This window comes from Erinaceus europaeus, chromosome 3, assembly GCF_950295315.1.
Source record: "Erinaceus europaeus chromosome 3, mEriEur2.1, whole genome shotgun sequence".
NCBI classification, from domain to species: Eukaryota; Metazoa; Chordata; class Mammalia; order Eulipotyphla; family Erinaceidae; genus Erinaceus; species Erinaceus europaeus.
In genome coordinates, this window is record NC_080164.1 from 75,438,919 (window position 1) to 75,464,809 (window position 25,891).

General features: G+C 47.8%; 2 protein-coding genes across 5 annotated transcripts; one reads left to right on the forward strand and one right to left on the reverse strand.

Moving 5' to 3' along the window:
- Positions 1-395: 395 nt before the first annotated feature.
- On the reverse strand, positions 396-7,050 carry CCDC142 (coiled-coil domain containing 142). 3 transcript variants are annotated; one of them, XM_016188262.2, is made up of 9 exons: positions 5,970-7,050; positions 5,723-5,806; positions 5,499-5,645; positions 5,242-5,372; positions 5,056-5,169; positions 1,555-1,669; positions 1,156-1,333; positions 795-994; positions 396-666 (listed from the first exon to the last, which is right to left on the reverse strand). In XM_016188262.2, the coding sequence occupies exons 1-9, from the start codon at positions 7,048-7,050 to the stop codon at positions 413-415; spliced, it is 2,304 nt and encodes a 767-aa protein (XP_016043748.1). In that variant the 3' UTR covers positions 396-412. The 3 variants fall into 3 exon arrangements, with proteins under 3 accessions (XP_016043748.1, XP_007523439.2, XP_060043535.1); XM_007523377.3 differs by having other exon boundaries at positions 5,723-5,809; XM_060187552.1 differs by lacking the exons at positions 396-666; positions 795-994; positions 1,156-1,333; positions 1,555-1,669 and adding an exon at positions 1,685-2,035 and having other exon boundaries at positions 5,723-5,809.
- A 113-nt stretch (positions 7,051-7,163) lies between these two features.
- TTC31 (tetratricopeptide repeat domain 31) lies at positions 7,164-21,586 on the forward strand. 2 transcript variants are annotated; one of them, XM_007523378.3, is made up of 13 exons: positions 7,164-7,297; positions 7,461-7,549; positions 14,577-14,679; positions 14,798-15,027; positions 15,321-15,404; positions 18,883-18,939; positions 19,024-19,104; positions 19,367-19,558; positions 19,872-19,923; positions 20,009-20,099; positions 20,188-20,329; positions 20,541-20,642; positions 20,810-21,586. In XM_007523378.3, exons 1-13 carry the CDS (start codon positions 7,258-7,260, stop codon positions 21,086-21,088), a joined length of 1,542 nt encoding a protein of 513 aa, XP_007523440.1. In that variant the 5' UTR covers positions 7,164-7,257; the 3' UTR covers positions 21,089-21,586. The 2 variants fall into 2 exon arrangements, with proteins under 2 accessions (XP_007523440.1, XP_016043750.2); XM_016188264.2 differs by having other exon boundaries at positions 20,813-21,586.
- Positions 21,587-25,891: the final 4,305 nt, after the last annotated feature.

The window sequence follows — 25,891 nt, forward strand, 5'->3', positions numbered from 1 at the left end:
TCTTGCTTGCTGCTTAGCCTGGCTCCTGGAAGTACTGTGTAGGCCATTTTCAATGACTGTTTCTCTCCCTTTTCCCCGGCCTCCAGTCCTGAAGCTTTCATTCTAGAGCCTACCTCTTTCTAGCCACTACCCAGAAAATTTATCACTGAGGAGAAACTGGGCACCAGCCTCCCAGGGATGCAAGTCTCCAAGTTCCAGATTGTGATTTTGCCTTTTACTCTGTGTTCCAGGCACTGGAGGAGGAGCCTTTGGTTCATAATTTTAAGTCCAAGTGCTATGTAGCTTGTGTTTCTCAAGTATGCTTTCTTTCAAGCTCCCAGTGGTAAACTTTTAAACTGCGCATTTCCAAATGTCTTGGTTTTTCCAGCTATGGGATAAGGGAGCTATAGCTTTCCAGCTCTGCTCAAGCTTCTTAGGGTTCAGGACTGAGTCCCAGGCAGAAAAGAAAAGGCAAATGCCAACGAGGGGGCTGGTGCTGTCTCAAGGCAAGCCAGGCCTGCTGATTTCCCACCAGGTAAGTATCTGGATTAGGTCCTCCCCACAGTGTGCTTAACAGCTGAGCTGTCTGAGCTGGAGGTGCTCGAGGACGAAGAGGGGGCTCCAAACTCTCCAGGCTGTTGAGAATGTTGCCGGACAATTCTGTAGCCTGAACTTCATTACAAGTACCTAAGAAGGCAGGGTGGAATGATGGGGGGAGAGGGATGAACCAAAGCCTTAACAGTGATGAGGATGGGAAAACGGGCACATAAGGTAGCGATTGAGGGGCAAAGAGTTAGGGAGGAGAAATCACTCACAGCAGCAAGGAGGCCTTCTGTGCACTCGTGTCTTGGGCAGAGGCTGCTGCAATAGACACAGTAGGGCCCCATCCAGTCGCTGGAAGATGCTGAGCATGAGCAAAGTCTGGCGAAGTTCTGGAGAAAGGCCCCACTGCTCCTCCTCCAGCAACTCCTGGACCACTCCAAAATCTTGTCTGAGCTGCAGTGCTCCCTGCAGGCTGAAGGCCGATGTATGGTGTGGCCACTTAATCGTCCCACCTCTCCAAACTGCTCAGCTAGCCCACCTGTCCCCACCTCCCACACACCCCCAACCACACTCAACCTCCCCCCCCCTCCCGTTCTATTCATCCTCCCTGTCACTGCCTTCCATTCTCCCCACCTGAACCGGATCCCATGGGTGAGAATGTTATCAAGCCAGGCACCCAAGACAGCTGTCAGAGCCTGGCCAAGGGCAGGGACCTGGGCTTGGGTTGGCAGTTCCTGCAATCCTTGCAACACAGGCTCCAGTACAGTGCGGACCACCAAGCCTGCATACTCACTTCGAACACTGGGTAGTTCTGAAGTAAGAAGAGAAAGGACAGGTTATTAGGTCATGGAGATTCACTGAGCCCTTATCAGAGAGTGAGAGAGAGAGAAAGAGAGAAAATGAGTGTGTGTGTGTGTGTGTGTGTGTGTGTGTGTGGTGGGGGGTTCAGAAAGTGAGAAGACAAGATTTGAAGAGGTTGGGACACCCTTACCCCTGGGAACCCTGGAAAGGGATGCTGGGATGAGGAGTTACCAGGACAAAGATGATGGCGCCAGTACCGACCCCTTGGCATATACTTTTCAAAGCCCTGTGTGGCTTGTTTATAACATTCTTGAAAGAAGAGATTTAGAGACTCTTCAGACAGGAGCTGTGGAGATAGGGGCATATCTGTTAAGGATTTGCCATGTTATGATGCCTTTTAAAAAAAGATATGGGGGGGTCGGGTGGTAGCACAGCACGTAAAGCGCACATGGTGCAAAGCACAAGGATCCTGGTTCGAGCCCCCAGCTCCCCACCTGCAGGGTGGTAGCTTCCCGAGCGGTGAAGCAAGTCTGCATGTGTCTTTCTCTGCCCCTTGGTGTATTCCCCTACTCTCTCCATTTGTCTCTGCCTTATCCAACAACAATGACATCAATAACAACAACAATAACCACAATGACAATAAAACAACAAGGGCAACAAAAAAGGGAGAAGAACAGCCTCCAGGAGCAGTGGATTCATGGTGCAGGCGGCCCTGTAGGCAAAAAAAAAAAAAAAAAAAAAATGTTGAACCTAGCCTATATAATTTATAAATGTGGGCATTTTCTGAGGAGAAATGTCATTGCTTTTATTGGGTTTACCAAAGATCTAGACCCAGAAAAGATTATGGACAACTGCCCTTAGTAGTACCCTATTCTCCCCAGCTTGATTTAAAGGATGAATATTTTCCAAGCTAATTTCATTCCACAGGAACATTACTTGAGGGAGAAAAGTACATGTGCATACTACAACCAGCCTACTGGTATTTTTGCAAAGCAATGTAACCTAAAAAACAAGAAAAGGAGCATATGCTGGCTTCCCCATCGCCACCACTACCAGGATTATGTAATGGGCATTACAGGTCATTTGTACAACTCTAGAAGGATGTAACCCCAAGCCTCTTCCACTTTTGATGTTTGCAGTCTTGACTTACTAAGTGAGCACAGCTTCTGTCCTTTGGGTTCACTTTATTTATTTATTTATTCCCTTTTGTTGCTCTTGTTGTTTTATTGTTGTTGTTATTATTGCTGTTGTTATTGATGTTGTCATTGTTGGATAGGACAGAGAGAAATGGAGAGAGATAGGGAAGACAGAGAGGGGGAGAGAAAGATAGACACCTGCAGACCTGCTTCACCGCTTGTGAAGCAACTCCCCTGCAGGTAGGGAGCCGGGGGCTCGAACCAGGATCCTTTTGCTGGTCCTTGCGCTTTGTGCCACCTGCGCTTAACCCACTGCGCTACAGCCTGACTCCCCCTGGGCTCACTATTTATCATAACTGCCAAGACCTGGATGCTTCACATTCTTATTTTAAAAGTTTTTTAAAAATATTTATTTATTCTCTTTCGTTGCCCTTGTTGTTTTATTGTTGTAGTTATTATTAATGCCATTGTTGTTGGATAGCACAGAGAGAAATGGAGAGAGGAGGGGAAGACAGAGAGTGGGAGAGAAAGAGAGACACCTGTAGACCTGCTTCACCACTTGTGAAGTGACTCCCCTACAGGTGGGGAACCAGAGGCTCGAACCAGGATCCTTATGCTGGTCCTTCTGCTTTGCACCATGTGCACATAATCCGCTGAGCTACTGCCTGATTCCCACATTCTTTTTTTTAATATATGTGGGGTTTTTTTTTTTGCCTCCAGGGTTATCGCTGGGGCTCAGTGTCTGCACCATGAATCCACTCTTACTGGAGGCTATCCCCCCTTTTTTTGTTGCCCTTGTTGTTTTATCATCATTGAGGTTATTATTGTTGTTGTTATTGATGTCATTGTTGTTGGATGGGGCAGAGAGAAATGGAGAGAGGAGGGGAAGACACAGAGGGGCAGAGAAAGACAGATACCTGCAGACTCGCTTCACCGTTTGTGAAGCAACCTCCCCTGCAGGTGGGGAGCTGGGGGCTTGAACCAGGATCTTTATGCCGATCCTTGTGCCAATCCTTGCACTTAGTGCCATGTGTGCTTATCGCACTGTGCTACCACCCAACCCCCCATATATTTTTTAAAAGCATCATAACATGGTCTGGGAGATGGCACAGTGGATAAAGCATTGGATTCTCAAGGAGGAGGTCCTGAGTTCAATCCCTGGCAGCACATGTACCAGAGTGATGTATGGTTCCTCTCTCTCTCTCTGTTTTAATTTTATTTATTCATGAAGAAGATACGAGGAGAATGAATAATATCACTCTGGAACATGTGCTGCCAGGGATTGAACTCAGGACCTCATGCTTGATAGTCCAATGCTTTATCCACTGCACCACCTCCCGGACACCACCCCTTCTCTCTCTCTCCTCCATTCTCACTAATGAATAAATATTTTTAAAATATATTTTACTTATTTATCTTAATGAGACACACACACACAAGAGCAGTGCTCAGCCCTGGTTTATGGTGGCGCTGAGGATTGAAACTGGGACTTTGGAATCTCAGGTATGAAAATCTTCTTGTATAACCATTATGCTATCTTCCCTGCTCATACTGTCTCTTCCTCTCCCTTTTATTCTTACTACCAAAGGTGACGAAACTCCATTACAGTCTTCACTATGCCCCTCTTGCTCTTACAGTGACTTCATAAGAAAAGTCCAATTCTGTGGGCTGCTGTTTAGTGTACTCCACAATTTGAGGCCAACCTGCTTACTATTAAATACACCCCCCCACATATATGAGTGTGCATTTATACATACATATGAAGAGAGCTTCTATGTCAGTCAACCCCCTTCCCCACCCCCCAGTACTTCTCTCCCTCCATGGAACTTAGAACTAACTATCAGCCTCTAGGAACCAGCCTCTGCTGCTTCTATGAAGCTGCACAGATACAAGCTCAAGCCACAGGCCCCTGTACAAAGTTTTTGTAACTATAGACCCACCATGTGTGTGTGTTTTAGACTTTCCATATTAAACAAATGATAGCAAAAAAAAAAAAAAAAGGAACAGGAAACAGTATAATGGTTATGTAAAAGACTTCCCTGCCTGAGGTTCTGAGATCCCAGGTTCAATACCCAGCACTGCCATACGCCAAAACTGAGCAGTGCTCTGAGCTGCCTCTGTATCTTTCTCTCTGATTAAAATAAAATTTTTTTAATTAAAAAAATGCACAGAGCAAGAAAAGATAAAATTTAGCACAGACTCCAAAGAAAGTCCAAGTAACTCAGATGTTCTGCCACCACCACTCCCCCTACGAGTCCCAAATCTGAGCATAGAACTGAGTCTTAATAGTCACTGTCACTTAAAAACCCTGGATTTCAGGAGTTGGGCAGTAGAGCATCGGGTTAAGCGCATGTGGTGCAAAGTGCAAGGACCTGTGTAAGGATCCTGGTTCAAGCCCCCGGCTCCCCACCTGCAGGGGAGTCGCTTCACAGGTGGTGAAGCAGGTCTGCAGGTAACTATCTTTCTCTCCCCCTCTCTGTCTTCCCCTCCTCTCTCCATTTCTCTCTGTCTTAACAACAACAACATCAACAATAAAAATAAATTTAAAAAACTTAAAAATATATATTAAAAAAAAAAAAAAACCTGGATTTCTCACCTGCATCTGTGTGGTCAGCCTCTGGATCTCCAGGCACAACTGCTGCTCCCCTTCCAGGACCAAGTTCTCCTCTGAGACCAGGCTAGACAGGGCTTGTGCTTCATGCAGTAGAGACTTTGGTAGAAACAGAGAGTAAGGTCTGAGTCATTTCCAGGCTACTTCCCTTCCAACCCCCTAGCTACTCACAGGTAAGTCCTTCTGGATCAGGAACAGGAAGGAACCTGGGGCCCATGCTGCTAGAAGCTGCTGTGCTCTGCCCCCAAGCCAGAGCAAAGTGGTCTGTAGGGTACAGAGCCCGAGAGCAAGAGATGAAGGACCTGGGGAGGGGAGGGACAGAGTAGCTGAGGGCTCATGGAGCATCTATAAGAAGAGGCTGGTTTCAGAACCAAAGGAAAGAATGAAGATAAACTCAACTGTTCTGTTTCCCCAACCCCTCTTCTCACCTTGAGGATGACAGAGCATCGTCCCTGAACTGTCTTCACGAATGGCATCCAAGAGAGGAGGAAAGAGCTGTTGCAAAAGTTCAGAGGTGTGAGAGGATGAGGGAAGGATTCTGTGATCACCTGTGGATCCCAAGGCCTGGCAGAAGCCTGGGGAGGAGGGAGTATGGTTTGATATGGAAGAAGCAACCTGGGGCTTGTTATTTCCAGTGTCCCTTCTTGCTTACCTTGGTCCCAGCTCCAAATAAAGGACTGGTGAAGTAGTCTTCGACACAAGGAAGCCAGCTCCTTCTCACATTCCTGAGGCAGAGCTGCTAGTGGGAAAAATGACTGAATCACTGCCCACCCTATTGGGAAACAGTAGGGTGTGTGTGTGTGTGTGTGTGTGTGTGTGTTCATTCTAAAAGGCTGGAAGGTAACTGGGAGGGGGGGTCACCCCAGCCTTGCAAATGCCCACCCAGGCCCATCACTCACCCTGGCTCAATGCCTGATTCAGCTGCTGTGTCACTGCCCTGGTGTCCCTCCAGGGTCCCAGGCTGCGCTCCAGATTTTCAGAACAGGATGCCCACAGCAGGGTCCAGTACTGGCTCCATAGGGCTCCAGCCCCTCCGAGCCCCAGTCCGCTGCTGGCTGGACCTGCCACACTCCCTATCAGGCCCAGGAGTCCAGGCAACAGCTCGCGCTCCTCCTGACACTGCCTGTGGATCCGATCCCGCAAGCCAGGTCCCTGGAGCGCCTCATCCAACAGACCCGCCGCCTGGCCACCCCGCTCCCCTGCCAGGAGGCTGAGCACACGCGCGGGCGGGAAGGGACGGGCAGCTCCTGGGACGTGGCTCAAGACTTTCCCTTGCAGCTGGTGGTAGGCGGGCAATGCGGCCAGCAGGTCGGCGAGCCTGGACGATAGGCGGGGGCTGGCGGGCTCCCGGCCCAGGGCGCGGAGCTGTGCCTCGATGGCAGCATCCAGGCTCTGGGAGGCCAGGCCGACGGGGCGCGCCAGGAGCAGCGGCTCGGGAGACTCCTGAGGGCCGATCGGCAGCGCCTCCCCTCGGGGAGCCTGGGGCAACAGGTCTCGGCAGAGCTGAGGCAGCCGCTCGTGGCTCGGGGTCCGCAGCAGGCTCAGGGCGGCTTGCAGGTGGCGGGCGCAGAGCCGCGCTCGGAGGAGCTGCTCCCGCTCGCGGTGCAGCCGCAGCAGCACAGCCCGGAGCCGCTGCAGCGCGGGAGGCACCGGGCCTCGGGCTGCGGGCTCCAGCCGCCAGTGCGCCTCGTGGCGCTCACCCGCAACCCCCGGCGCCTCCGCGACCCACCACGGGCGCCCTCCCGGAGCTCCGCCGGGCCCCGGGTCTAGGCTGGAGGTGCTCCCGGGCCCCTGCAACCCCGGCGGGCCGCGAGCGTCCCAGCACCGAGCGCCCGCCCGCCTCCTTTCCCATGGCCCCTTCCCGGAGCCCCCGGGCTGCGCCCATAGGGGCGGTGCGGCGGCGAGCGGAGGCAGGCCCCCCGAGCGAGACGTCTGCGCCATGGGGCTGCAAGTCACCAACGAACCTAACGACCCCTGCATGCCCGCAGCGCTCGGCGCCCGCCACCGCCTGGACTCCGCCTTGTCTCAGGAGCCGTCAGCGCTCACCCGGAGCCCTTGTGGACTCTCTCGCGCTCCGTAGTGGAGGCTTCTGCCCCTAACAAAGATGGCTTCCCACTCTGTTCTCCGCCTTGCCCTGGACATCGAATACCACACTATGTTTCACTTTCGAGTCACTGTCGACGAGAAATGGAACCCGTTCCGAAGACTGCGGGGCGGATCAAGCTAGGTGAGCAGGTGTGACGAGACGGAAGGGGGCCTTGCAGGGCCGGGGCAGTCTCGCTGGACTCTGCCTGTTCTCACTAAGATTTTGTACTCGGAGAGGTGGGCAGAGGGCTCTGGCCCATTCATCCCAAAGCCCCTTGACGCTGCCCCGCCTTCTGATCCTGCAGATTGCCCTCTGCGGCCCGGATGCCCGCTAGGGGTCGCTGCTGTCCCCAAACTCTGCAAGGAATTCGGTCCTGAAGACTATCGCGAGGAGGTAAAGGGAACCACTAGCTCCCTCCACCTGCCCCAGTCCCTGCCCCACGTTCACGACTCTTAAGCTTGTATTCAACCTTGTTTACGGAATTCTCGCCGCGTTGGGCTCCTAGGACTTTGGAGAGTCATTTCTTGGAGCCCCGGGAAGCGCCAGACAAGCGGCGTGAGGGTGGCGGGCCATAGAAGTTGCAGCAGTAATAAGACTGGATCTGGGCCTCCTGAGTTTGAGGATTGGAGAATGGGTAGAAGTACCTTGGGGAACGATGTTATGAACAGAGGGAGTAGTTCCAACAAAGATGTAACAGGAAGTTAGCAGAACTAAACTGAAGTGAAACCTAAGTGGAGATTTTGGTTGGAAACATTAGCAGTAAAGAAGGCAGGGAGTTACCTGAAAGGTCTGGCACAGCAGTTTGGATCCCCTTGAGTTGGTGGCAGGATTACTGAGGAAGAGAAACTATGCTTCTAACCACTTCCTTATTGTATCTAAATTTTGAAGCTCACAAGTCAAGAAACTAATTCACCATTTTTGCAGATTGATTCCTTTTCCTCTAACCTTAATTTTTATTAATAACAGAAACTCCATCCAGTTACTTAAAACCAAAATCTGAGACTCACTCTTTGTAATCCTCACTTCCCTTTACACATTTTAGTCAGTCAGTTGCTAAGATCTAATTTTGAAATGTCTCCTGAATCAAACCCATAATTTCCACTCCTGTTCCCACTGTCACTGCTATGGCAACAATTCATTCTCTCTGACCTAACAGTTATTATGGCTTTTTATGTATGTATGTATGTATGTATGTATGTATGTATGTATGTATGTATGTATTTGAAGGGAGTGAGAGAAAAGAGATCAGAGCACTACACACCTCTGTCATAAAATGGTGCTGAAGATGGAACCTGCAGCCTCTAGAGCCCCAGGTATGCAAGTTGGTGCTCTCATAAGCTGAATAATCTCCCAGGCCCATGATGTCACTCTAACTAGACATTTCACCCCCTAAACTCATCTGCTCTCCCAGGGTTATTGTATTTGATTATTTACTCTCCAAATCAGGCCACTCCCACCACTGACAGCACAAAGTCCAGGCTTTCCTGAGTCACACAGTGTGCTGATACAGCTTTCAGGTGCTTCTCTAAAAACAGCTTTATCTTGAGTCTGTCTTTGCTTGTTGATTATATGCTTATTGAACATTACCTATATACCAGTCACTGGGTGGGGAGGGGGCTAGCAGGGAATAAAACAGACAAAAAGTCCTCTATGTAGGGAGTCGGGCGGTGGCACAGTGGGTTAAGCGAATGTGGTGCAAAGCGCAAGGACCGGCATAAGGATCCAAGTTCGAGCCCCCGGCTCCCACCTGCAGGGGAGTCGCTTCACAGGCAGTAAAGCAGGTCTGCAGGTGTCTATCTTTCTCTCCCCCTCTCTGTCTTCCCCTCCTCTCTCCATTTCTCTCTGTCCTATCCAACAACGAACAACATCAACAATGGCAATAATAATAACCACAACGAGGCTACAACAAAAGGGGGAAAAATGGCCTCCAGGAGCAGTGGATTCATGGTGTAGGCACCGAGCCCAGCAATAACCCTGGAGTAAAAAAAAAAAAAAAAAAAAAGTCCTCTATGTAGTGAATTACAAGGGTCTAGAAAGAGCAGGTAGTCAATCAATAACCATATAGCATGCCAAATGTGAGGTAAGCAAAGGAAAATAAATAGTTAAGTCAGGTATAGAGAGAAATCTGAGAGAAGAGTGAAGGGGCTTCTTTTTTGTTGTCACAAGGGCTTCACTTTCAGATAGTAGGAGGGAGGGGGTGGAGAGACACTTTACCTCAGCACCATAGTACTCCATGAGGTTGAGTTTGTTCTCTGACATCACATATGCCAGAACGAGGCACATATTTCTCTCTCTCTCTCTTCTCCTCTCATTAACAAATAAATCTTTAAAAAGAGAGAGACCGAGATCAAGATCTGCAATCTAGGAGGTGGTGCCTTGGGTAGGGCATTTAACTTTCAAGCATAAAATCCTGGGTTTGATCCCCAACATCTTTTTTTTCCCCTCCAGGGTTATTGCTGGACTTGGTGCCTGCACCATGAATCTACCGCTCCTGGAGGCCATTTTTCCCCCTTTTGTTGTCCTTGTTGTTGTAGCCTCGTTGTGGTTACCATTATTACCACTGTTGATGTTGTTCGTTGTTGGATAGGACAGAGAGAAATGGACAGAGGAGGGGAAGACAGAGGGGGAGAGAAAGACAGACACCTGCAGACCTGCTTCACCGCCTGTGAAGCGACTCCCCTGCAGGTGGGGAGCTGGGGGCTCGAACCGAGATCCTTAAGCTGGTCCTTGCACTTTGTGCCATGTGCGCTTAACCCACTGCGCCACTGCCTGAGCCCCGATCCCCAACATCTTATGTGCCTGAGTGAAGCCCTAGTTCATTCTTTCGTTCTCTCTCTCTCCCTCCCTCCTCTTCTTCCTCTTATCTTTCTCATTAACAAATAAAATCTTTAAAAATGATTAAATAGATCTTTAAAGAAAGAGATCTGAATAGGACAAAGGAGTAAGTTATTCACAGAAGAAAGACCATTCCAGATTGAAGAAATCAGACAAATACAAAAGCCCTGAGATGGGAACATATACTTAGTGTGTAGCAGGAATTTCAAAGATGAGGATTGTAGCTAGAAGAGGGTGATGAGAGGATAGGAAATGATTTATGAGGATGCTGGGCAGTGGTGTACTTGGTTAAACACATGTTACCATGTACAGGGACCCAGGTTCAAGCCCCTGCTGCCCACCTGCAGGGGGGGAATCTTCACGAGCAGTAAAGCAAGTACTGTAGATGTCTCTGACTAGCTACTAGCTCTCCTCCCCCTCTCAATATCTCTCTACTCTTTCAAATAAAGAAGAAGGGGTGAAAGCCACCAAGAATGATGTATTCATCCTACAAGCACCAGGCCCCAGAGATAACCCTGGTGGAAAAAAGAAATATATATATATATGGTATTGGGGTACCACATCAAATATGACCATGTACTTAGACAGGAGAGTAGCACAGACTATTTGGGGAAGAGGTAGAAAGTCAAGGAAGTTCTTGGTTTAAAAAGATGGCTGGGGGAGTTGGGCAGTAGCACAGCGGGTTAAGCGCACGTGGTGCAAAGCTCAAGGACCAACATTAAGGATCCTGGTTCGAGCCCCCGGCTCCCCCCTGCAGGGGAGTCACCTCACAGGTGGTGAAGCAGGTCCACAGGTGTCTATCTCTCTTCCCCCCCCCCGTCTTCCCCTCCTCTCCATTTCTCTCTGTCCTATCCAACAACGATGATATCAATAACAACAATAATAACTACAACAATAAAACAAGGGCAACAAAAGGGAATAAATAAATATTTTTTAAAAAGGTGGCTGGAGGGGTGGGGTCAGGCTATGGGTACACAGTATAGCATACATGTTACAATGTTACGGTGCTCAAAGATCTGTTCAAGCTCCCTGGTCTTCACCTTCAGGAGAAAGCTTCATGAGCAGTGAATCAGTGTTTGAAGTGTGTCCCTCTTTCTCCCACCTTTCTCTATCTTCCCCTTCCCTTTTGAGTTTTCTGTCTCTACCCAATAAATAAAAAGTAATAAATAAATAAAGAGGTGAGGGGGTGGCAAAGATAGCTTGCTTGGATAGTGTACTGCTTTTCCATTTGCACAACCCAGGTTTGAGCCTGGCCCCTTTTGGTGCTATAGTATCTCTCTCCTCTCCCCCGACTCTCTGTCAATACATAAATAAATAGCTGGAAAGAGAGTGCAGGAAAAACATACATCTGAGTGACAGATCCTGGAGAGGCTGCCAAAAATAGGGTCCAGAGTTTCTTTTTTTATTTTTAAATATTTTAAATGTTTATTTATTTATTTTAATATTTAATTATTCCCTTTTGTTGCCCTTGTTGTTTTATTGTTGTAGTTATTGTTGTCATCATTGTTGGATAGAACAGAGAGAAATGGAGAGAGGAGGGGAAGACAGAGAAGAGGAGAGAAAGATAGACACCTGCAGACCTGCTTCACCACCTGTGAAGTGACTCCCCTGCAGCTGGGGAGCCAGGGCTCAAACCGGGATCCTTATGCTGGTCATTGTGCTTTGCGCCACCTGCGCTTAACCCACTGCACTACAGCCCAACTCCCAAGTTTGTCTTTTTTATACTTAAATTCTAGTTCCAAAGTTGAAATAAACCTAACAGGTAATTAAGGATAAGTCTTGATGAAAGTGCCAGAGTGTAATGGAAGATTTTTTTTTAATTTCTTTATTGGGGGATTAATGGTTTATAGTTGACAACAAAACACAATAGTTTGTACATGCATAACATCTACCAGTTTTCCACATAACAATTTAGCCCCCATTAGTTCCTTTGCTGTCATGTTCCAGGACCTGAACCCTCCACCACCCACCCAGCCTAGAGTCTTTTGCTTTGGTGCAATACACCAAGGAGTATCTCTTTTTTCTTTTACGTTTTTTAAAAATTTATTATTGGATAGAGACAGAAATTGAGAAGGGAGGGGTAGGGAGAGAGGGAGAGAAACAGACACCTACGACCCTGCTTCACCACTTGTGAAGCTTTTCCCCTACAGGTGGGGACCAGGGGCTTGAACCTGGGTCCTTGAACACTGTAGTGTGTGTGCCACCACCTGGCCCCTCTTTTAAATTTTTTATTTTCCCTTTTTGTCGCCCTTGTTGTTTTTCATTGTTGTAGTAGTTATTATTGTTGTTGTTGTTGATGTCATCATTGTTAGGACAGAGAAAACGGAGAGAGGAGGGGAAGACAGAGAGGGGGAGAGAAAGATAGACACCTGCAGACCTGCTTCACTGCCTGTGAAACGACTCCCCTACAGGTGGGGAGCCGGGGCTCAGACGGGGATCCTTACACCGGTCCTTGCAGCAAAGTGCAAGGAGTATCTATTGAGACAATCCTGGATCTAAAATTGTTTAGAAAGCTGACAATCTCATTGCTCTAAAGTTCTGCCTGCAGTAATGTATATTATTTTAGCGCTCTGGATTTCCTAACTTTCTCAGTCAGTGAGCCACCACATGTGCAGGGTGGGATCTACTCTTTTTAGCCTTGATTAGACTTAGGAGGGATGTGAGGACTCTTTTTAAAAATTTTTTTTTATATTTATTTATTTTCCCTTTTGTTGTCCTTGTTTTTTTATTGTTGTTATAGCTATAGTTGTAGTTGTTGTAGTTGTTGTGTGAGGACTCTTATACTCTTTAGCTTATACTAATTCAAGAAAATATTCTCATCAGAACCACAAAATGTATGAGCCAAGTCTTGCTTTGTTTTGTGACTCTGGAAGGTGAAGCTGGAGAAAGTACATGGTTTATACAAAATCGAACAGTCATGCAGTAGCAGAGCCAGAACTAGGATACAAGCAGCTCCATTCTGGCATAGCACTCTTCCCTGTTTCATTCTGACTCACCAGTGAAGAGAGGGATAAAAAACAATGACCAACAATTATAAACTTTACAACTATAGGAGTGAGGTATGGGTGAGAAAGGGCTGAGATAAATAGGAGAGGAAAGGGTCTGGGAAGTCTTTGGGGGAGATGGAATTTGAGGTAGACCCTGAAAGTGAGACAAGATGTGGAGAGAGGGGCCAGGTGGTGACACACCTGATTAAGAGCTCACATTACAGTGCTCAAGGGTCCAGGTTCAAGCCCCTAGTCCCCACCTGCAGGGGAAATGCTTCATGAGTAGTGAAGCAGGGCTGCAGGTGTCTCTCTCTCTCTCTCTCCCTCTATCCCCCTCCCCTCTCAATTTCTCTGTCTATCTAATAATATAAATAAATAAATAGATGTGGGGATAAAGAAGCTCAGAGCTGTGGTCTAGGAGGTGGCACAGTGGATGGAGCATTGGACTCTCAAGCATGAGGTTTGGAGTTCGATCCCTGGCTGCACATGTGCTGGAGTGATGTCTGGTTCTCTCTCTCTCTCTCTCTCTCTTTCTCTCTCTCTCTTCCTGTCCCTCTCATTGATAAATAAATAAAATATTAAAAATTATTTTTAAAAAAAGGAAGAAGAATCTCAGAGCTAGGAGGAATTAAAAAATAACTTGGGGGGGCGACTAAAAGGAGGCTGGTGGCAAAGGGAAGACTACAGTTAAGTAAGGGTAGGCTTCAAAGGGGAGACAGGAAAGATCATCCTGGAACTTGTAGAAGACCTTGACTTTTAGGCTGAGGGACTAGATTTAGTCCTGCATATGACTCAGCTAGTAGAGGACTATTGGAAGTTTCTGAGTAGGGGAATAATGGCTTAAAGCATGATTTCGTAGAGAAATAAATGTATGGGGGCTAGGTGGTGGTGCACCAGGTTAAGCACACAAAATACAAAGCACAAGGATCCCAGTTGAAGCCCCTGTTCCCCACCTACATGGCGGTCGCTTCACAACCAGAGATGCAGGTCTGCAGGTGTCTCTCTGTCTCTCTCTCTCTCTCTCTCTGTCTGTCTCTCCCTCCCCTCTCAATTTCTCTGTCCTATCCAATAAAAATGAAAGATGGCTGCAGGAGTAGTGGATTCATAGTGCAGGCACAGAGCCCTAGTGATAGTCCTGGAAAAAAAAAAATTGATGAAGTACAAGTGGAGAGGCCTGCCAGGAAGTGCTGCCCTTGTTCAGGTGTAAAGTAGCCAAGAGGGATTATATTGTGTGGGTGCTCTTCATACTCAATGATTTTGGGGGGTGGCAGGAGGGGCTGAGAAAAGGGCTTACTTTCAGGGCCCTCCAAGTGGAGCTGGACCAGTAGGGGACAAGGACAGGGAGGTGCTGGGTAGTGGAGAATACTGACCTGAATACCACACTCAGCCCTCAGGAGAGTAGTAAAAGGAGATGACACACTGTGGGAATGAGAAGCGGCATGCTTGGAGGGGCTGCGGGGTTTGGGGAGAAATCAGCAAGTAAGATTCTTTGGGTGCGGTGGCTGGTTTGTGGTCATTATGATGGAGAGACAAGCATCTTGCTCTCTCTCAAACTAAAGTTCCCCCAACAACAGCCTCCCTTCCCAACCTCCTCCCAGGACATAGTGGATTTTCTTCGAAGACTTGCGGAGAGTGACCCCCAGGGCCTGCACTGGATCCGAGTGGATGAGAGCAGCGGGCAGCTGCAGCTGTGGCACCATGGTGGGGAGTGAGGGCATGGGAACAGGGATGGAGGCTGCTACCCTGGGGAGGGTGGCTGGCCCCCAAGCTTCTCCCTCTCACCTTCCTAAGTTCTTTTTCTCTTTCTCCCTGCTAACAGATTACCTCTTGGATCGTTTCTGTGACAAGAGGAAAGCAACTGGACAGAGCGGCAGGGACGAGGGGGTGGAGGGACTGGGCACTTACTGTGGTCTCCAAAAGTCCTTTCTCTACCCTCCCCAAGGGTCTGAGCCCCGTCCAAAAAGCCCCCCTGGCCCTGCAGCCTTCCCAAGTGACTCAGACAGCCTGCTTCAGTTAGCCATGCCTCGGAAGCTCCTGCTGACTGAAGAGGTGAGACTCAAGGGCCCTCGCCTTGCCCCCAGGGTTCTGCCAACCCCCATATTCTTTTTTTTTTTTTGACACCTGCAGACCTGCTTCACTGCTCATGAAGTGACCCCCCCCCCCGCAGGTGTGGAGCTGGCGGCTCGAACCAGGATCCTTACACCAGTCCTCAACCCCCATATTCTTATAGCTACATTCTCCCCTAACTGGGGCCTTGCAGGATCCTTTCTTGCTTGCCTCCCTTTCACTTTCTCTAGCATCCTCTCTTTCCCTTTTCCTGTCACCTGTCCAATTTCTTCCAGGAAGCCAATCACCTGGCTGAGGAGCTGGTGGCTGAGGAGGAACGCATAAAACAGAAGGCTGAGAAGAAACGTCTCAAAAAGAAGGTAGCTGGAGGGTAGAGGAGTGGGACCAAAGAGGGATTGATGAGAGGGAGAGAGGTGAGCTTTGTGAGCACAGGAGAGTGTAAAGTGATCTGCAGTGGATCCTGGGGGCAGGGGGCAGATCTGAAGGTCTCCTGGAGGCCATGTGGGAAGGTGGTTCTGGAGCTACAGGGACTGTTTGCACTAGAATCTGCCTCCTTCTTACTGTGGAGCTTCTCTCTGATGGCTCTTTTATCTGATTTTTCTTTTTCTTTTCTTCTTTTTATTTTTTATTGCTACCAGGGTTATTGCTGGGGCTCAGTGACAGCACTATGACTCCATCACTCCCGGTGGCAATTTTTTTCCTCCCCCTCCCTTTCTATTCTTCTTCTTATTTTTTTAAAGATTTATTTATTTTCCCTTTTGTTGCCCTTGTTTTTCATTGTTGTTGTAGTTGTTGTTGTTCTTGATGTCGTCGTTGTTAGGACAGAGAGAAATGGAGAGAGGAAGTGACTCCCGTCAGATGGGGAGTCAGGGGCTGGAACCGGGATCCTTCTGCCAGTCCTTGTGCTTCGCACCACATGCACTTAACCCACTGCACTACTGCCCAGCGTTCCTAGTCTTATTATTTGATAGGACAGAGAGAAATTGAAAGGTGATGGGGATATAGAGAAGGAGAAGGGTGGTGGTTAAGCACACGTGTTGCAATGTGCAAGGACCTAGGTTCAAGCCCCCAGACCCCACCTGCAGTCCCCAACTTCTCTAGTGAAGCAGTGTTGCAGGTCCCTCTTCTCTTCTCTTCTCTTCTCTTCTCTTCTCTTCTCTTCTCTTCTCTTCCTCTTCTTTTTTTTTTTTTTCTCTCTCTCTTTCTACCAGAGCTCTGCTTACCTCTGGCTGATGGTGCTGGGGATTTAAGCTGGGACTTTGGAGCCTCAGGCATGAGAGTCTCTTTGCATAAGCTATCTACCTTCCCCCTCTCTTTCCCTCTCTGTCTCCCCTCCACCTCTCAATTTTTCTCTCTCTCTATACAATAATAAAGTTTGGTTTGTTTTTTTTTTAACCAGAGCACTGCTCAGCTCTGGCTTATGGTGGTTCTGGGGATTGAACCTGGGATTTGACAGAGCCTCAGGCTTGAGAGTCTGTTTGCATAACCATATGCTATCTATCCCCACAAGATTTTTTTTAAAAATGAGAGAGAGGAAGAGAGATAACTGAAGAACTGCTTCACTGCTCATGAAGCTTCCCCCTTACAGGTGGGGAGCAAAGGCTTGAACCTGGGTCCTTATGCACAATAATATGTATACTCAACCACCACCTGCAGGGAAAGCTTCACAAATGGTAAAAAGATTTTTTTTTGATTGACTGATGAGAAAGAGAGTGAGGAAAAGAAAACCATAGCATCAGTTCTGTCATATGCAGTGCCAGCGATTGAATTCATGACCCCATGCCCAAGTACCCTATACTTTATCCACTGTACCACCTCCTGGACCATTCATTTTTTTTTTTTTCTGGACCATTCATTTACTTTTTCATCTGTAAAGTGATTGTAGCTAGACCAGGTGGTAACACACATAGTTGAACACACACGTTACAAATTGCAAGGAGCTGGGTATAAGCTCCTGGTCCCCACCTGCAGGGGTGAAGCTATATGGGCAGTGAAATAGTGCTACAACTATCTCTCTCCCTCTCTCTCCATCTGTCTCTCTCCCTTCCTTCTCAATTTCTCTCTGTCTCTATAAATAAAGAGTGACTATAGCAATAAAACCTAGCTAATATTGATGTAAGAATTAAAGGCAAGAGTGCATTTATAGGTCTTATAGCCTATATATGACATCCCGGCATGCAATATATTCTATATATGAAGAAATGGGTCTGAAGATATAAAACATGACTGGGGGGCCCGCTGGGTGACACACCTGGTTGAGCACACATGTTACAATGTGCAAGGACCTGGGTACTAGCCCCCAGTCCCTACCTGCAGGGGGAAAGCTTTGCAAGTGGTGAAGCTGGGCTGCAGGTGTCTCTCTGTCTCTCTCCCTCTCTATCACCCCCTCCCTCTCAATTTCTGGTTGTATTTATTCAATAAATAAATCTAATAAAAAATTTGAAATAGTTTAACCTGTGTGAGTCCTTCCTCTTATAAATAATATTGAAGTATAAGTACTATATTCAAACCACAATTAGATAGGCATCTAATTATTATTGAGAAGTTTAAAATAAATAAATAAATAAAAATAAAATAAAATGTGGCTGGGAACCTAGTTGAGCATTCGCATTACCCAGGTTCAAGTCCCTGCTCCCTACCCGAGAAAGGGAAGCTTCATGAATGGTGAAGCAGGCCTACAGGTATCTCTCTTTCTCTCTCTGTCTCTGTTTCTCTCTCCCCTTCTGTCTTCTCCTCCCCTCTCAATCTCTCTCTGTCCTAAAAGGAAAAATGGCCTCCAGGAGTGTAGATTTGTCACGCAGGTACTGAGCCTCAGCATTAACCCTGGTTACAATTTAAAAGGAAAAAAAAAAGGGAGTCGGGCTGTAGCGCAGCGGGTTAAGCGCAGGTGGCGCAAAGCACAAGGACCTGCATAAGGATCCCAGTTCGAACCCCGGCTCCCCACCTGCAGGGGAGTCGCTTCGCAGGTGGTGAAGCAGGTCTGCAGGTGTCTATCTTTCTCTCCTCCTCTCTGTCTTCCCCTCCTCTCTCCATTTCTCTCTGTCTTATCCAACAACGACTACAACAATAAAAAACAACAAGGGCAACAAAAAGGGAATAAATAAAATAAAATAAAAATATTAAAAAAAAGGAAAAAAAGGTATAAAATGTGTATGGGCCAATGAAATAGCTCACTTGGATAGTGTGCTGCTTTGCCATGTGAAAGACCCAGATTTCATCCCAGCCTTCTCAGAATTGAAGAAAGCTTTGGTTTCTTAATCTATTGGCCACTGCCTTCAACCATTTGATCGCATGGCTTCCCAGAGCTCTCTGGCATTTCTTCTACTGGTTCCAGCTGAGCCTCTTCTACCCAGGGGGACCAGGGGCTCAGAACTCAAGAAAGCTTTTTCCCACCCCACCCCCACTCTCTCTCCATATATATATAGTATAAAATGTGTTTGTATTTAATAATAGTGCCCTGGTGGGGAGATTTCATAGTGGTTATGCAAAAGGACTTTCATGGTTCAATCCCCAGCATCACCATAGACTAGAGCTTAGCAGTGTTCGGGTAAAAAGAAAAGGAGGAAGAGGAAGAAGGAGAAAGAGAGAATAAAAGTAAAGAAAAAAGAATAGTGTTCAGGTCACCATGATAGCTCCCCACAGTGTGTGTGTAGGGGTACCTGCTTTATTACATGCATGACCCGGGTTCAAGTCTAGCCCCCACTGTCCTGAGAAGCTTCAATGCTTTCCTTCTCTTTCTCTCTCTCTGAAAAAAGTTTCCCAGAGCAGTAAAGTCCCAGAAACAATTTAAAAAATGCTCAAAATACATCTTTCTTCTCCTTCTCATTATTATTGCAGCGTCAAAAGAATCGAAAGCGACAAGAACGCTTAAAGCAGGATGGTGGGGAGCCCAAGGTGAGTATGCATGGGCAGGGAGGGGTTGAGGAAGCAGGTTGCTGGAGTTGACTCCCACTCTGTACCTGGCCACATTCTCTTCAGGCTGAAGCCACCCCAGATGGGAATGGGACCCCACCATCCAGCCCTGGGGGCTCAGTTCAGGGATGTTGTGGTGAGGAAGAGGTGAGTGTCTTCTTAGTCCCTTCCTGATCTCTGCCCACCCTCACCTCCCCTTCTCCAAGACTTGCTTCATCTCCACCCCCTCCCTAACTTTCCTCTTTCCTTTCCTTTATCTCCTCCTCCTCCTTTTTTCCTGAGCACTGCTCAGTTCTGGCTTACTGATGGGACAGGGAGATTGAACCTGCAACCTCAGGGCCTCAGGCATAAGAGTCTTTTTGCATGACCATTACGCTGTTTCCCCTGCCCTGTAACTTTCCTTGTATAGGACTCACTGGATCTATCCAGCACCTTCGTGTCTCTGGCTTTGCGTAAAGTTGGGGATTGGCCCCACAGTACCCGCAGAGAAAAAGGACCAAGTCAGGAGCCCCAGAACAGAAACCCGAGCTCCCAGAAGACGGACCAGGAGAAAAGGAGTTCTCCAAGGAAAGAGAGCCCCAGACAAAGTCCTAAGGTGGAGGTGAGGTGGACAGAAGAGGCTCAGCTGGAACCAGTAGAAGGAAAGCCAGGGAGCTCTGGGAAGCCATGTGATCAAATGGTTGAGGGAAGTAGCCAGTAGATTAAGAAACCTAGAGTCAATTTCCATCACTGTCACCTTGACCCTGGGTAGCCTCCTCTGCAGAAAAGTAGGGCTGGTACCATCTCCAAGAGTGGTTGTGAGAATGACCTGAATCAAGGGGTGGAAATGACAGTGTGCATTATTTGAACAAAGCTAGGAAGCTTTGGAAAGTCTGAGACTTCAAGGCCCTCCCGACTTTGTTCCCTGTCCCTAGGCATCCCCAGGACTGTTAGCAGTTGCCTTACAGCAGAGCCAGGAGCTGGCAAGTGAGATTCTTTCTCTCTACCTCCTCACTTCACCCTCCCTGGGGATAGCCTCATCTGAATCTTGCTACCCTCTCTTCTTCCCCAGAGCTGGGTACGAGCCTTGCCCAAAATGGTTTCTACCATAAAGCTGTGGTTCTCTTCACGCAGGCCTTGAAGCTTAACCCCCGAGACCACCGGTAGGTAGGGGCTTGGCCACTGTGCGTAGAGGTCTGGGCACGGCAAGGTAATAAGAACCAGGACTTTGGGTCACTTTTTCTTTATCAGGTTATTTGGAAATCGTTCTTTCTGCCACGAACGGCTGGGTCAGCCAATGTGGGCCCTGGCTGATGCACAGATAGCTCTTACCCTACGGCCTGGCTGGCCCCGGGGCCTCTTCCGCCTGGGCAAGGCCTTGATGGGACTACAGGTAATGGGTTTAAGATTGGATGCAGAAGAGAAATTTGGATGAATGGCATGAAGTTGTGATGGGGTCTGTGTTGGGATTTCCTAGCTAAGCTCCTAGTAGCACAACGTCACAGTGTTAGTAGTGTGAAGAACAGACCGGCTTGGAAAAGGGCGCCAATTTTAGTCCCTCTGATACAGAACCATTCCTCTTCTTACTCCCTTTGGCATCAAAGCGCTTTGAGGAGGCAGCTGCTGTATTCCAGGAAACACTGAGAGGTGGGTCTCAGCCTGACGCAGCCCGGGAGCTCCACACTTGCCTTCTGCAGCTTGCTGTGGTAAGGGATCCAGGCCCACTGGATGCTGATGCCAAGGGGGCTGCAGAGGAACTGCTAGGGATGGCAACACCAGATCTGACTTTTGTCCCGCCTTAGACTGTGGGGAGTAAAGGGTGGGTAGAGTGCTGCCACTGAAAAGAAGTATCAGTAGCCTCTCCTCCCTCCAGCAGGCGCAGCAGGGAATAACTCACGTGTCACCTTGGTCAACTGGGGTCCTCCAGCCATCTCCACATGCTGAACCCAGGACCTCAGACCTCCTTTCCCTCAGTCCCCCTCGAACCACTGCTCCGAGGCCCCCTGGCCTTCTGTCTCCACGTTGGCCCTACCCCCCAAGTCAGCTGAGCCAAACTCCAAGTAGAAGTCCCTATCCTCTTCATCTCCAGGACCCCTCAAAGTGCTGGCGCACGTTGGGACAGGGGCCCCCGCATCTGCCTCAGACCAGATGAGGGAGGAACTGCCCCTTACAAGGCCACATGTCTATCCTGCCAGGATGAGGGGCACTTTGTGATGGCAGATCACTGCATGTGTCAAGTTCTTGCACTCAAGCCCATAGTTAAGGAGGCCCCTGGTAGCCTTTCCTCTGATCTGAAGGGATCATTCAGAATAAATTATGGTTGCTGCCCTATGGGTCATATGCAACACCATTTGCACCTGGAGCTAGGTATAAAAACACCTCATTTATATAGGGCTTTCCTGAATTTCTTCTACTGATTATATGCAAGCCCCCTCATATATTGTCTATATAGCAGGGTGAAGTCTGCCGTCACTAAGTGGGTCACCTTGGGCAAGTGTCTCAACAACCGTGCCTCAGTTTCCTCATCTGTAAAATGGGGACAACCCCTACCTCACAGGGCTGTTGGTGAGGACAGAAATAGAAATGTGAGGAAATGCTTATCAAGTGCCTGGTACCTATGAGTGTAAAATAAACTGATTTTTATCTATAACTGTCTGCATATTCATGGTCCCTACCATAGGACGAGAGGACTAGGGGTGAGTTGTTGCTTAGTTCACAAAAGACAGAGTTCCTGGACCTCTGACTATCAGAGTGTGGTCCCTGGGGTGTGAGCATCACTGGGAACCTATTACAGAATCTCAAACTTTACCCTAGACTGTTTAAATCAAACTGCAAGAGTGAGGCTCAGAGATTTGTCTCAGAAAGCCCTCCTGATGATCCTGATGCACCCTAACATTTAAGAAGCACTGCTCATGGGGCTGGGTGATGGTGCACTTGACTGAGCACACACATTACAATACACAAGAACCTGGGTTCAAGCCAGGTTCCTGTAGGGAGGAAGATTTGTAAGTGGTGAAACAGTGCTGCAAATGGCTCTCTGCTCTCCTCTCCCCCTCCCCACCCAGAGGACTGCTCAATTCTGGCTTATGGTGATTGGGGGAATTGAACCCAATACCTTAGAGCCTCAGGCATAAGAGTCTGTTTGCATAACCATCATGATGTCTTCCCCACCCAGGTCTCTCTCTGTGTGTCTCCCCTTCCATCTCAATTTCTCTCTATCTTATCAATTAAAAATAAAGAAAGAAATGTTAGTAAGAAGAGGAAGGAGAAGGAGAAAAAGAAGCACTGCTCAAAGATCTAGCAGAGGAGACATCCAGAGACCACTGTGATGGGATAAGCTTCAATTTGTTTAATTTCTTTTATTTATTCCCTTTTGTTGCTCTTGTTGTTGTAGTTATTATTGTTGTCGTTTATCAGGAATGCAGGGATCTCTCCCTCTTGCGATGCTAGCCCAATAGCTGTTGTTGGATAGGACAGAGAGAAACGGAGAGAGGAGGGGAAGACAGAGAGGGGGAGAGATAGACACCTGCAGACTTGCTTCACCACCTGTGAAGTGAATCCCCTGCAGGTGGGGAGCTGGGGGACTCAAACCGGGATACTTCCGCTGAGCCTCGTGTCACCTGCGTTTAACCCGCTATGCTACCACCCGATTCCCTAAGTTTCAATTTTGGTTGCAAGTCTTCTTTACAGAAGGTAGCAGAACTGGATTAGAATGTAGGCAGCCTAAAGTCAAGGCAGGTTACTAATCAGAGACAATTCACTGGACTAGGTATAACTAGAGTTATTTGCTCTGGAAGTTCTTTGGTCATCCCTGGTTGGGAAGAGGTGTTGTGTTTGTTTAAAGGCTAATTGTATTGCAGTGATTCCTTTTCTGGGGCAGGGGAGACTTTTCTGTCTTGGGACTCCACAGGCGCTCCTCCACTCTCAAAGAATGGCCACTGCTATTTGTTTTCATACTGACCTGGCTCCTTACTTATGGCCTCTCAAAGAAGTGTCCTCTCCTGGGGCTGGCACAAGTGGTTGAGTGCACGTTATAGTGCACAAGGACCCAAGTTCAAGCCCCCGGTCCCCATCTGCTGGGGGAAAGCTTCACAAGTGGTGAAGCAGGGCTGCAGGTGTCTCTCTGTCTTCCTCTATCCCCCTTCCTCTCAATTTCTGGCTGTCTCCAAAAAATAAAGATTTTAAAAAAATTTTAAAAAAGAAGTGTCCTCTCCTCAGTACCTTTTTTAAAAAAGATTTATTTTAATTTATTTATTCATGAGAAAGATAGGAGAGAGAGAAAGAACCAGACATCACTCTGGCACATGTCCTGCCGGGGACTGAACTTGGGACCTCATGCTTGAGAGTCCAATGCTTTATCCACTGCACCACCTCTCGGACTCCTCAGTACCTTTTAGTTTATCCTGGACTTGAATCTTTTTCTAGAGCCACAGGACTCCCCATACCTTACCTTCATCTCTCCCCACACTCATATTGTTAACTAGGAGGGTTCTGACCCAGTCGCCTAGGGTCTGAGTTCTCAGGACAGGAAAGCAGGGTAGCAGCAACCTGCTTTCCTGGGACTAAGGACTTTCAGTCCTAAAACTGGGAAGGTTCTAGGAAAACAGAAATGAGTTGGTCACCTAATCTAATGGCAGAGTAATCAAAGAGGCAATCTTGTGACCCGTGAAGTGGTGCAGTGGATAAAGCATTGGAGCTCTAGCATAAGGTTTTGACCTTGATTCCCAGCAATCCCCAGCACTGCATTGTGTGTGTTATAATGGTGCTCTGGTGTGCCCTTCTCCCCCCCATTAATAAATAATTCTTGGGGCTGGGAGGTGGTACATCTGGTAGAATGCATACATTATAGTGAGCAAGAAAAAAAAAATTATAGTGAGCAAGAATCCAGATCCAAGTCCCCAGTGCCCACCTGCAAAGGGGAAGCTTCACAAGTAGTGAATCAGTGGCTGTGGGTGTCACTTTCTCTCCCTATCTCCCCCTTCCCTCTCAATTTCTGTATAAAAAAATAAATAAAATATTAAAATAATAACTTTTTGAAAAATCAGAAAGGCAGTCTTTACAAATGGATGAAGGTAATAAGGAAGGAGCCATGAAATCAGGGGAAGTGTATGTCTTGTGTCTGTGTAGTTTTTTAAATATATTTTTTTAATTTTATTTATTTTCCTCTTTTGTTGCCCTTGTTGTTTCTCATTGTTGTTGTTATTATTATTGTTGTTATTGTTGTTGGATAGGAAAGAGAGAAATGGAGAGAGGAGGGGAAAACAGAGGGGAGAGAAGGATAGACACCAGCAGACCTGCTTCACCACTTGTGAAGCATCCCCACTGCAGGTGGGGTGTGTCTGTGTATTGAAGGAGCAAATTAGGAGCAGAGAATAATTGTGGCATATAATGGCTAGCAGAGTCTCAGCTCTCCACTAGAGGTCATTGTCTTTTTCTGTCCACAATTCCAGTCAATCAGGTTTGCTAGGTCAGCACTGACTCATGCAATCTTTGCACTGGGGGAATTAACATTGATTTCTCTTGGCTCTCTCTGCCCCCTTCAGTTCTCAGCTGTGGCCCTGAATTCTCTGCTTTTCTGCTGTGGCTGGAGGTTTCTGCCAGTCTGTGGTCCACTCTACACATATAGTCAGATTAGTCTGCCCTTCACATTGCTCTTGTGGGGTCTCTAAAACCTGCAAGGACTAAGACCCGAGTTTGATCCCTGGCAACACATATGCCAAAGTGATACATAAATCTTTGAAAAACAAAACCTCCAAGGACAATGGTACTGTATCATACCTAAATTCCTATCTTTGGCCCTTTTCCTATCCTCTCTGTAAGACCTTTTCCTTTTTCAGGTAGGCATAGTAATATTTATAATGGAAGATGCTGTAGCAGTCAAAAGCATAAGGTCCTGATTTAGACAAGTAAGTAAGTTAGTCCCCACCCCACCACTTACAGGTTTCATGATGTGGCTGTGAGCTAAGTTCATTGGGCTTCTGTGATCATCAGTTTTCTCTTCCTTAAAATTAAAGTCTTGTCTCATAGGGTTATTGTGAAAATGGATTCATGCAAAGCATTTGGAACTATGTTCAACAAGTGGGAGCTGCAGTCTGAAGTGCTAGGTGCCCTTCTGCCTTTCAATCTGTACATCTTCCCTGAAGTATTCTTTCCTGACCCTGCTTGAAACTGACGTCCTATCTGACCACCACCTTTAGCAGGTGGGGGATGGAGGAGGGATATTTCCAGAACACCCTTGAAAGTGGCATTGTGGTATCTTGGCATAAGCGTGAGAAGGCCTGAGAAGGGCGGAGCAACTGACAGGGAGAGACAGGCATGGTCTCTGGAGGCCTCAGGGAGGCTCATAACTATGTTGTGAAAATGTTCCACTTCCCTGGCCATCACACTGCAAGAGGGTGATTAATCACCAGCTGAATAAGACAATCTCAGAAACCACTGCAGGTGGCCAAAGGATGAGGTCTTCTAGCACTGTAAGTGGGCAGACAGGACCTTCTCACCCTCTGGTCATTTCCACCTTCCCAAGGGGAGGTTGCAGAAGGGGTGACCAGGTCTTCATAAATCATTCTGCCAAGGCCAGGTAGTACACACGTTATAATGTATTAGGACCCAGGTTCAAGCCCCTGGTCACCCACCTGCAGGGGAAAGCTTTGCAAGTGGTGAAGCAGTGCTGCAGATGTCTCTGTTTCTACCTCCCCCTTCCCCTTGATTTCTAACTGTCTCTATCCAATAAATAAATAAAGATTTTTTTTAAAGATCATTCTGCCCAGGGCCTTGGGATAGGGTTCTTTGACCAGAGTGGGTCAGGACTTTACCTACCAAAGACCTAGAGATGGGGAAGGAAACAAGTCTGGCAGGATAGGTGCAGTACAATCACCATGTAGTGGGTTTAGAAGTTAGAAGCAAGGTGGGTGGCAGATTAAAGGCCAGGTGACCTCAGAAGGCCACCAGCTGGTGG

Coding starts and splice junctions, on each gene's coding strand:
- CCDC142 (XM_007523377.3), bottom strand. CDS start 7,050: ATGCAGGGGTCGTTAGGTTCGTTGGTGACTTGCAGCCCCATGGCGCAG. Junction 5,373..5,498: donor GATGCTCTGTCATCCTCAAG/GTGAGAAGAGGG, acceptor TCCCCTCCCCAG/GTCCTTCATCTCTTGCTCTC. Junction 1,334..1,554: donor GCGCCATCATCTTTGTCCTG/GTAACTCCTCAT, acceptor TTCTTACTTCAG/AACTACCCAGTGTTCGAAGT.
- TTC31 (XM_007523378.3), top strand. CDS start 7,258: ATGGAACCCGTTCCGAAGACTGCGGGGCGGATCAAGCTAG. Junction 15,405..18,882: donor AGAAACGTCTCAAAAAGAAG/GTAGCTGGAGGG, acceptor TTATTATTGCAG/CGTCAAAAGAATCGAAAGCG. Junction 20,330..20,540: donor AGGCCTTGATGGGACTACAG/GTAATGGGTTTA, acceptor TTGGCATCAAAG/CGCTTTGAGGAGGCAGCTGC.